This window comes from Danio rerio, chromosome 9 (assembly GCF_052040795.2).
Source record: "Danio rerio strain M-AB ecotype USA chromosome 9, GRCz13ab, whole genome shotgun sequence".
Taxonomy (NCBI): Eukaryota; Metazoa; Chordata; class Actinopteri; order Cypriniformes; family Danionidae; genus Danio; species Danio rerio.
Genome location: NC_141029.1, coordinates 48,609,802 through 48,621,828, shown reverse-complemented (window position 1 = coordinate 48,621,828; position 12,027 = coordinate 48,609,802). Strand labels below are relative to the sequence as shown.

The 12,027-nt window shown below is 34.3% G+C and overlaps 1 protein-coding gene across 11 annotated transcripts in view; it reads right to left on the bottom strand.

The window, feature by feature from the left end:
• Window positions 1-12,027, bottom strand: part of slc4a3 (solute carrier family 4 member 3) — a 208,714-nt gene that overhangs the window by 9,570 nt on the left and 187,117 nt on the right. For all 11 annotated transcript variants that reach the window (NM_001423525.1, XM_087265860.1, XM_087265861.1 and 8 more), the window contains 3 exons: window positions 10,629-10,882; window positions 6,790-6,959; window positions 4,840-5,013 (listed from right to left, as the gene is read on the bottom strand). In NM_001423525.1, the coding sequence (NP_001410454.1) occupies window positions 4,840-5,013; window positions 6,790-6,959; window positions 10,629-10,882 (598 nt within the window). The remainder of the gene's footprint in view (window positions 1-4,839; window positions 5,014-6,789; window positions 6,960-10,628; window positions 10,883-12,027) is intronic.

Genomic DNA, 12,027 nt, shown 5'->3' with positions numbered 1-12,027 from the left:
TTGTAAAGCAGGGTTGAAAATGAATAGAGGCTTGCTTACAACAAATTGAAAATAATAGTCCAAAAATAAGCCACTGCACAAAATAAAATAAAATAAAATAAAATAAAATAAAATAAAATAAAATAAAATAAATTTCCCTCACAGCCCAAAGACATGCAGTATAAGTGAAAGGCTAAACTAAATTGTCCATATTCTGAGTGTGTGTGTGAATACAGGAGTGTATGGGTGTTTCCAAGTATTGGGTTGAACCTGCAGGGCATCAGCTGTGTAAAACATATGCTGGAATAGTTGGAAGTTCATTCCGCTGTGACAACCACTGATAAATAAGGGACTTAGCTGAAGGAACATGAATAAAATAAAATAAAACTAAATGCAATTAAATAAAATAAATAAAACTAAATAAAATAAAATATAATAAAACTGAATAAAATAAACTAAAATAAAACTAAATAAAAAATTAAAACAAAAGAAGTAAAATAAAATGAATAAAAAATAAATAAATAAAATAAAAATAAATTAAATAAATAAATAAATTAAACTAAACTAAATAAAATAAAACTAAATAAAAAATTTAATTAACAAAATAAAAATAAAATTAAATTAATATACAATAACTTGCCTAATTACCCTAACCTGCCTAGTTAGTCTAATTAACCTAGTTATGCCTTTAAATGTCACTTGAAGTGTCTTGAAAAATATCTAGTCAAATATTATTTACTGTCATCATGGCAAAAATAAAATAAATCAGTTATTAAAGATGAGTTATTAAAACTATTATGCTTAGAAATTTATAGAAATATTCTGCCCTTCAAAAAACAGAAATTGGGGAAAAATAAACAGGGGGCTAACAATTCAGGGGGGCTAATAATTCTGACTTCAACTGTATATTTATTTATAACCATATAGAGAATTACGTATTTGTACAATAAATATTGATGTACCTTGTATAACTGTACGATCCCATATTGTGCAATAGCCTACAACTCATATTTACATATGTACATATTTTAGTCATTACCTTACTCTGATGACTTGCACTGAATAGAATCAGTCAGGAAAGCATAATAGGGACAGTAGCTGCTGATAGCCAGCCTCAAGCACACTACAAAAATGATCATCAGTCAAGGTGGAACGATATTTGGACTTAACCACGTCAACTTCGCTAACTGCTGCAAAACTATAGCTGCGTCCCAAATCGCATACTTATGCACTATTTTACGCCATTTTGTAGTATAAATAGTGTAAGTAGTGTGTTCACATTGAAAACTCTCAAAATAATAAGTGCACTTTAATTACCCGGATGATGCACTCATTCAGCCGGTAAAATGAAGTGTGTAATGATGGACACTTCACGCACTCAACGACCGCAGGTTTGCTTACGAAGCGGAAGAGGCGGAGCGATTGGACGCACATGTTGAATAACTTTATTTATTTTGGATGGTGAAAGCAAAATTCTCCTACGAGAGTGATTATAGCGCCTCCGGATGGTAAATGCGGCAATACTCACGGCAGGTATTACTTGATAATTCAGTCGTTTATTTCACTGATTTGGCAACAGTCAAACGTCATCAGGGAAACGGTTTGAATTTCCGCTTAGTAAAAAAACATTAGTGTGCCATTTGGGACAGCACTACATACATATACTATCCTTTTGAGTGTGTAAGTGCATAAGTACATAGTGCATGAGTGCATAGTGTATAGTGTGCCATTTGGGACGCAGCTTATAGCTGCTATACGCTTATTTCACGCGGCCGCCATTTTAAAGTATCAAAGCGAGGCTGCGGTGGGAAGAAACCCGGAAGTATAGGTCCAGCACTGTAAACATTGCAGTAACATGACGTGTACTATAAACCTCCAGCTGTTGCAGAGATTTCAAAATGCAGAAATGGTGTAACCATCACTTTAATATTATTCAGTAAGTTTATTTTAAACAATTAAAAGCAATTTAGCATCAAACAAGATCACAATCTCAGTGATACGCTTAAGTGTCCTCCTAGGCTTCAGCTCATGGCACTAGTTAAACACCGTGAGGACGCTTTCCTGCTTCAGCCTGTGTAACCCGGTGAGTGATAAACACTGCAGTCCTCTGCAGCACACCCTCGTGTTGACTGTAATAGGGTTGTCCCGGTACTGAAGTTTTAAACCCGGCTAATTCCCGCTAACATGGAAGCGCCGCTGAGCGCGGATGACTCGACTGATCTTCATGGCTTCGCGCTTCAGTCTCCATGTATTTGTGTTTGGTTTGCGATCAGTTTACCGCTCTTCACCCAGTGCAAGCACAGATACACGGACTGGAGCGCGAAGCAGCCGTCAAGATCAGTCGAGTCATCAAGCAGATCGCTCGGCTCGTCTGTGGCTGTTTCTAGGGATGGCTGACGTGAAACTGATGTTTCGACACAGTGTCGAGATACCGAAGCGCAAGTGTTTCGAAACACTGCTCCGAAGCATGATCCGAAGCACTCAAGTCACGTGACTAAAGTGTTTCGAAACACCTAGTCACGTGACTAAAGCGATTCAAAGCATCGATAAGCTTAGAAACGTTTCGAGACCTGGCGAATCATCATTTGACTGCCAAGGTCTCCGATCAACCTCTGTCTCATATGGCTTAGAGGACTGTGTGTTTGCTTAAGGATTCTATGCTTTGCATGATGTTTTGGGTTCGAATCCCAACTTGTACAAATACTCTGAAATCATGGTTTTATGTATTTTAATCATGTTTCTGTTTTGTGTAGCCTAAATAGGATGCAGCTACAGTTATGCCATCAATTTAGCATCATTTTTGTAACACTGTAAAACAATAATAAATATTTTTACAGTATGGTTGGGTTTAGGGTTAGGGTAGACATTAATAAAATACAATAAATGGGAAATTTAATGAATAATATAAATAATTCTTCATAACTTCAGGCCACCGTATTTGATCTAGCAACAACCCTGTTTTAAGACAAAAACAAGACATATTTATTCACAAATTGTTTATTCGGATATCAGACCAATGTTGAAACAAAACGATACAAGAGCAAAGCATTACCAACTGGTATTAAAGCATTTCAAAACAACTGCGACAGACTGGCTTCGAAACCTACTAACCCTGCATGGAAGTCTGACACCTTATCCACTGTACTATGTTACTTGAGGATAATGTGTACAAAGTTGGGTTTAATGCCTCAATTTGTTCAATCGTTCTTTGCTGAAGCTGTTTCAGTGCAATACATAAAAAATGACCACTAGATATCACTGTAGAGTGAGGTTTCGAAACGTTTTGAAGCTTCGACACATTTGCTTCGACTGTTTCAGTGTTTTACGAAGCCTCGCTTTGCCCACCACTAGCTGTTTCTCAATTCCAAGAACGCAGAGAACGGACTCGTGTTCTTCTGGAGAACGGTCTTGCCAGGTGTCCTCGGAAGAACAAACTCAGGAGACCACGAGGGCAGAGAACGCGTCCTTTAAGAAATGAGATGCTGCATTCTTCCTGATGGTCATGTGACCTTCACGTGTTTTAAATGGTAAATTATTTAAACATTACAGCATTTATACAACGATTTATTGTTTTTCCCCTTTTCAAAATATATACTTTGCATAAAAACATTATAAATATACGCTGCACAATATAAATAAAACAGATTTTAATACGAATTTCAACAAACAAACACCCTTAATTTGTTTCTTCCTCTATTAAGAAGTTCATGGTAATGTTTACTTTCACCGTGTCATTTAGGGAAACTCCTGAGGTAATTAAGTGATATCTCTGAACTTTAATAATAAATCTAAATTAAATGCTGCGCTTCCCACCTCCAGTCGCAATGACTTCTGGGACTTTCAGAGCGAGTTCGGTGCTCAAGTCTGCATCAGTGCGTCCTCGATATCAAGATCACATCCGAGAAGTTTCATGCGTCATCCGTACTTGCGGTCTTCAGTATTGGAACTGAACTTTGGCAGCTGATGATGACGTTGCACAAGAACACGAGGACGCAAGAACGCTGAAGAACGCATATTGAGAAACAGCCCGTGTTTGTGCTCAGTATACAGTGGTGGGTGAACTGATGACCTTCTCGGCCAATCACAAGCATTTCTGTTGAACACGTGAACACAATGGCAAATCAGCGCTGTTTCAAGAAAGCCATCAACATTGCCTTAAATGTTAGCGCAAAATTGCCGGTCTTTCTTTTAATTCAGTATCGTGACAAGTCTAATTTAGTAAAAGAATCAGTTTATTAACTCCAGTTTGATGAATAGCATCTAAAACGTGTGTTTGGGAAAGAAAACGTTAGCTATATAGGGCTATTTCCCTTAACTTAGCTGAAAATGAGCTCTGATATCCCTTTTTACATTCACCATTCATTCAGAACGGACCTTCGGGTCACCCGGAAGGCGGAGAAATTATAAATTTGTGTCACTTTCTCTTTGCTGATAAGATATATAGCCAGTTACACAACATTCCTATGTAACTCCCAATGATACTTCCGGGTTTCATCCCACCGCAGCCTCGATTTGCTTTTGAAAATGGCGGCCGCGTGAAATCAGTCTATAGCTGCGTGGTTACCCATGTGTCAGAAAAGGTCAGATATCAGACTGGCTCCCCTGTATGTCAATCAATCGACAAATTTCAGTGAGGATAAATGATAGGCTGACATTTTTTTTTTTTTAATGCCATGTGATCTACCGACGCTACCTTTGCGATCGACCAGTAGTTGCCATCAACCCTGCTATAGACCTTTATACCTTCTATTTTTACATTTAGCCTCTATTACTTAACAACAACTGACTTATATACGCACACACAATTCTTGTTACTGTATGAAAAAGTTTAAAGATGAATCCAGCAATAAGCGAACTTACGGCTGCCAGCTCTCTCTCTTCAAAGATACGGGTCAGGATGAGTCTGCGCAGAGGAACAGTCATGATGAGGATGAAGGGAAACGCCAGAGACGCTACAGTCGACTTCACCACCCACAGCAGGACTATACACAACAACTGAATGACGGTGAACATGTTCATACGCCACGTCTTCACCTGTGTGTCAAACAAAACAAGTCATCCATTACTATTTCAAATTCATTACTATTTTCAGTTGATTTTCCTTTTATTTCATTTATTCATTTTAGGGCACATTAAAACAACAGTGTTGACCAAAGTGCTGGACACTACTAAACATGAAAAACTCAAAAACATAAACACACTAATATCTAGACATATATTAAAGCAAAGAGAAAGAAGAGCAGACATCAATATTTTTGCACAATTTTTTATAAGAGCCAAGGTAAGTGGGTTTCAAGCATATTTACCATGCATATATTAGGAAAATATGATTAAAAGTATTACATTAAAATAAATTAAATTATAAAATAAGAAAATTAAATTAAATAAGAAAATTAAATAAAATTAAATTAAATAAAATTAAATTAAATTAAAAAATGAATTTATACGCCTCAGTTTCTATTTAACTATGAGATTTTCTAAAAATTTGCTATAAAAAAATTAAAACAAGACTAATTTTTAAAATACAAATTTATTACATCATATATCATTAGGAAAAAATAGGAATCAGTTAAAGTTTTAAAGTAAAAAAACTGTAGCTGTAACTATAACTGTAGCCTACTATCATGAATGTAACCAGAACATTCAACTGTCCTCAGTCACAATTTGGCCATCTCAATAAAAAAAATTATTATTATGTTAATATAAACATAATAATAATAATAACAATAATAACAGCAACAACAATCATAATACTAATAATAATAACAACAATAATAACAATACTAAAACAATAATAATGAATAATTCTTCAGAATTTTTCTAGCCTTTTTGGTAAAAATAAAAGTACATTTGAAAATTCCTGAATATCAACAATAGCTAAAATATATTTAATATAATATAATATAATATATATATATATATATATATATATATATATATATATATATATATATATATATATATATATATATATATATATATATACATACATACATATATATATATATATATATATATATATATATATATACATATATATATATATATATATATATATATATATATATATATATATATATATATATATATATATATATAATATATAAAATGTAATATATAATTAATAAAATATATTAAATATTAATATATTTTATTAATTATATATTAAATATATCATATAATATTAAATCACATAAAATAATTAAAAGGACAAATTCTAGACCTTTTGGCCGTGGGATGTGAGAATTTTAATTCTGATCAGAATTTGTTCTTTTAATTATTTTATGTGATTTAATATTATATAATGTATTTAAGATACAAAATAATAACATTTATTAAATATTAATATATTTTATTACTTATATATTAAATATATTATATAATATTAAATCACATAAAATTATTAAAAGGACAAATTCAAGACCTTTTGGCCGTGTTGTGTGAGAATTTCAATTCAGATCTGAGAAATGGATTAAAACAATGAGAATGACTGTAAAGTAGACATTTACATGACATTACATTAGCATAAACACTTTGATGTTATGTTTATTATGGCTTCAATATATTTACAATCCTAATTTGATGTGACCACCAAAAAGGGACAATTTGTGAAAAAGATTACAATTTTCTAAAGTTTTGTTACTAAATGCTAACTGAAATAGAGATTTGTGTGCCACCTTGTGGATGTTAAAAAGTTTTATACCAAATCCAGAATCGATTCAGCACAAACTTGTAGCATATTCCGCATGCAAATCAAACACAATGAAGTCTGCAAATAAATGAACTCTACTCTCAGGAAGAAGAGTTTACCTTGGTAACGTAGACGTGGTCAGGATGATGTTTAGCCGGCGTGACCATAAGTGTGATTCGCTCATAAAGTTGGATACCGGTAAGAGAAGTGATGCCCATGTAGAGAAATATGCCAAATAGCACAGCCAGAGGAATATGACGCAGCACATCTGTCATCACTATAGACAACCCTGCACAGAATAAAGATGCAAAAATACCCATCTCATTCATTCATTCATTTTCTTGTCGGCTTACTGCCTTTATTAATCCGGGGTCGCCACAGCAGAATGAACCGCCAACTTATCCAGCAAGTTTTTACACAGCGGATGCCCTTCCAGCCGCAACCCATCTCTGGGAAACATCCACACACACATTCACACACTACGGACAATTTAGCCTCCCCAATCCACCTGTACCGCATGTCTTTGGACTGTGGGGGAAACCGGAGCACCCGGAGGAAACCAACGCGAAGGCAGGGAAAACATGCAAACTCAACACAGAAACGCCAACTGAGCCGAGGTTCGAACCAGCGACCCAGCGACCTTCTTGCTGTGAGGCGACAGCACTGCCTACTGCGCCATTTTCACCCCAAAATACCGATCTATTAATTTTTAAAAACAATGATTTAAAACTATAAACTAAACTTAAGTGGTCTCAAATGTATAACAACTGCTAATATACTGTAGCAGCATATAAGCCACCACTGAGTTTGATAAATATTTTACTATGAAATTTCTTAGTCACAGCTTTAAGCTAAGGACAAAAAAAACACAGTAAAATCACTGGGTTCAAGAAGCTTCACAGCAGGCAAAGGATGTCAACATGATGTCAGATTGTCTTTGTATTGCAAAAAACAGAAATGTGCGCACATCTAGAAAATCTTGAAGGCAGGTGCACGATCAAAAAACAAACATTAGTAGCAAAAGATTCAAAGTAAATCGGCACACTGCCACTTTAGCTCTCAAAAAGAATTTTTTTATTGTCAATATCACAACTATTCGACCGACATGATCTTCATCAGGTGTGCCGATTTACTTTGAATCTTTTGCTACTAAAGATTGACTTTGTATCTCAACGTCGTGGGGACGAAGCATTTTGTTTGGAACTGAGAATTGGGTTAACATCAGAAGCCAACATCAGGCTGACGTTAATACAGTGGAGGAACTATGACCCCAATGTGTATATAAAAACCCGAAAGTAAGTTAGCATTTTAGCAGTTCCAGTTCCCTTGTCCCAAATAAATGGGTTTTTTCATTGGGGTTTCAGTTAAAATGCTTAAATAAGGTTCATGGCTACCACAAACTCAACATACTTTCTCGTTTTATTCTACGACATAAAACACATCAGTTACATCCCACTCCTTTTTTTTTTTTTAACGGTTGCGCTTCTTTAAAAGACAGTTGCTATCAAGTTGCTAAATGGAACTACAGGCAATGTCAGAGACATTATGCGTCATCGAGCTGCACTGGTCTGGAACGTAGCCCGCTTGCATTGGGCATTTGGATTTGTGTGTTATTTAGGTATTTTCATAAATACTATTTTATAGTTTGTACTATTTTTCTAATTTATATTGTGTGTAGATAATGCCTTAACTTGTAAAGACCATCAAGACAGATTAACTTGTTAATCATTTATTTTAATTAAACAAAGTTATGAAGATACTAGTTACCAGTTACCAGTGCAACCTGTCTCTTTCCTGCTCTCAGTAATGCAAATGTTTGAATAAATTTGTAAAAAATACATACATATTGACTGTCATTTTAATGTGATCAATTGATTTTTCTTAGTTTTTTTTTCTTCATCTGAACACATTTAACTCTATATTATAACTGCAGTATTAACACTCCTCAAATTTTATAGCATATGTGACTGTATGGGCTGCATTTCGCTGTACTTCGTGACATAAAACGTATAATAAATGTTGTTCTCTATCTATGATGAACTTGCAGGCATATAGACTTGTCCTTCACACCTCATTTATTTAAATATGTCTTATGGTAATACTATGTAGGCACATTTAGACATACAATTTTTAAAACTTTTACAACAACCTTAAAGCAAAACTGTAATGTATTTCTCACATAATAACTATCCAAAATGCATGTAGGTCTATATACAGATGTGTTTTTGCATATTTGTGTTTGTTTAAAAATTATTAGATGGATTATAATACAATAAATCAAGAGAGTAAAGGACTTAGAACAGGGGTCTCAAACTCCCTCTGGCCCAAAACCACATTCGGCGCATGACGAGCATCACCCACCCCCCTGGTCTTCTCTTTGCGCGATCATAACTGTCACCCCACCAACATCCCCCAACCCCCATCACACAGATATACAGATATGCTCACTGAATCTAAACAGATCTCTCAGATCTTTAGGATCAAGTAAATTAGAAATTCCAAGACTTCAGTCAAAGCAAGGTGAATCGGCCTTCAGCTACTGCACCCCCTGCTGCTGGAATCAGCTTCCAGAAATGATCAGATGTGCTCCAACATTAGGCACATTCAAATCAAGACTGAAAACACATCTGTTTAGCTGTGCCTTTAATAAATGAGTAAGGGTGTCACGATCCTCCAAGTCCTCGATTCGATTAAATTTTCGATTCTAAAGTCACGATTCGATTCGATTTTCGATTATGAATAATTAATTAATTAATGACCAATTAATTATTTGTAGCCTACCGTATAAACTACCTGACCTGTATGGTCTTTGTTTTACCCATAAACAAATCATACAGTAAATGAATAAAGGCAAGATACACACATAATTACCACCTGTCAATCACTTTTTCTGCGGGACTTGTGAATAGGCAGTGATCTGTGTCGTTATAATGGCGTCGGTAAAAAAGACGCACAACCAACAGGAACCAGCCAACAGTATCTGAGGTGTTCGCTAAAATGACTAAGTACAAGTGAGTGAAAGATTGAAGCAGTCCTCTGACTGCCTGGACCTGCTGTCCCGAGCGCATGGCTGTGTCTGTGTGGTCACGTGATGTGCATTTTCAGAGGCAGAGAGGAAGGAGGGCTGCTCAGAAATGCTACACGCCACTGTGGATGTCAAATCGTTGTCGTTCTATAATGCCATTTAAAAACAAAGACGGTGTAAACAGGGCCTGAGTGTGTACCTTTCGCGAGCGGATTTGCAACGGGGGCGGGCGGAGGATCGCGATGCCGGTGTTGTCTATCTGACGAACTGTACGTAATACGTACATAGCAGAGCTTGCAAAGCTGTGTTTTATTTGTCGACAACACGAACGTTGTCAACATAACTCACTGGAAATCCAAAATGCTTACACACCGGTGACTTCATTGAAAGAGGAGAGGATTTAAGCTCTGTCGACGGGTCTCCTGCTTCTGCAGTTTAACAAGCACTTCAACAAGCCTGTTTTTTTCCCGCTTGGCAAGCCAAGCTAACGTGACATGGGGGCGTGGCAGCATCGACGATTCCATTTTTTGATTCGATAATCGAAGTTAAGCATAAATTTCGATCGATTTCAATTAAAAATCAAAATCGTGACACCCTTATAAATGAGCACTGAGAGAATAAGAATGAGTCTGATTGATCACACTGTTAAGTCTGTCTTTTCGTTTTTTTAAAACCTGTTTTAACACATTTTTATCAAATTTTTTCTGTTTTTAACCATTTTTATTCTATGTTGTTTTTATTTTCTTTACTTTTTTCTTTTTTTTCCTGTTTGGGAAAAGCACTTTGAGTTACCATTGTGCATGAAATGGGCTATATAAATAAACTTGCCTTGCCTTGTCTTACCTTGCCTAAGCAGCAGTTTACCTCACTTATTGGTTAAATCCACCCCTGTGTGTCAATATGGTGTTTATAATTTGTATTAGTGTTTCTTACCCACTAGGATAGCCACACACATCCCTGTGACCCTCTGCTCTTTCACTTCTTGTATCATGGGCTTTTCTCCGGGTGCAGTGGCTTTGCTCATGACTGTCAGAGCGTTAACATGAGTGACTGAGCGGACAGTAGCAGCAGTCAGCCATGGCAGACCGAACAGAGGACAGATCGCACCCAAAGTCACTATCAGAAGCAGGTCAAGATGAAAGCCAGAGCCCTTCATCAAACGCCGCTCCTTCTTGCTCACGATCAATCTGTCAAAGAGAGAAAAAAAAAGATAAATTTAAGTACAATGACCACAAAAGATAAGCTGGAAGGACTAGGTACTAGATTGTATTTGTAAACTGATCAAAATAAAATAATAAAATAAAATAAAATAAAATAAAATAAAAAATAAATAAATAAAAATAAATAAAATAATAATAATAATTAAATAAAATGAAATAAAAAAATAACAAAACAAAACAAAACAAAATAAAATAAAATAAAATAAAATAAAAAATAAGTATGTTAGCTTCTGAATAAAATGATTAAACTAGTGGTCAAAAGACAAAAAAATAATAAACAAAATAAATAAATAAATAAATAGAAAATAACAAGAATCTAATTAAATAGAATTAATAAATAAAAATAAAATAAAACAACAATATAAAACATAAAAAATAAAATAAAAATAAATAAATTAAATTAAATTAAATTAAAAAAGAAAAATAACAAAATAAAATAATTGAAAAAATATATATGAATAATTAAATTAAATTAAATTAAACTGTAGAAACGGTTACTGAAAAACTAATTGAAATAAAATATTAATTGGCCAAAATAAAAAATTGTTTTCAGAATTAATAAGCACTGATACTATAACCGAAAACAACTTCTTGCACATCCAAATTAATTGCTGTAGTTTCTTCATCTGCCAAAATATGTAACTAGGCATGTTTGACAAAATATAATTTATTATTTTTACTTTTACATATTATACATTTTATGGATTTTTTGTTATTTATTTTATATATTTGTTCACACCAAAAAGTAAAACTAGGTATTCACTTAAGTGGTATTAAGTATATTACATATAAAGTGAATACAAATGTGCAAATATAGATGAATTTCAGCTCAATTGAAAATTCACCTGAGATGAAAAACCTTGCGTCAGTGTCACAGTGCTCTGCGTTTGTTATGAATCCTGCATAAGAGGTTTGCTCAAGAGTTAATATAGTTAACTAAAATATACTATCCATGATACTGTATATATAAAATAAAATATAAATGTGTTCGCAAACTAAAACTAGCGAAGCCACCAATAAAAATAAAAAAAACTTACACCAAACTTGAAATTACTATTGAAATCAAAGCTAATTTGAAAGGCAAAACTATAATAACTTTGGACTGTGCATGG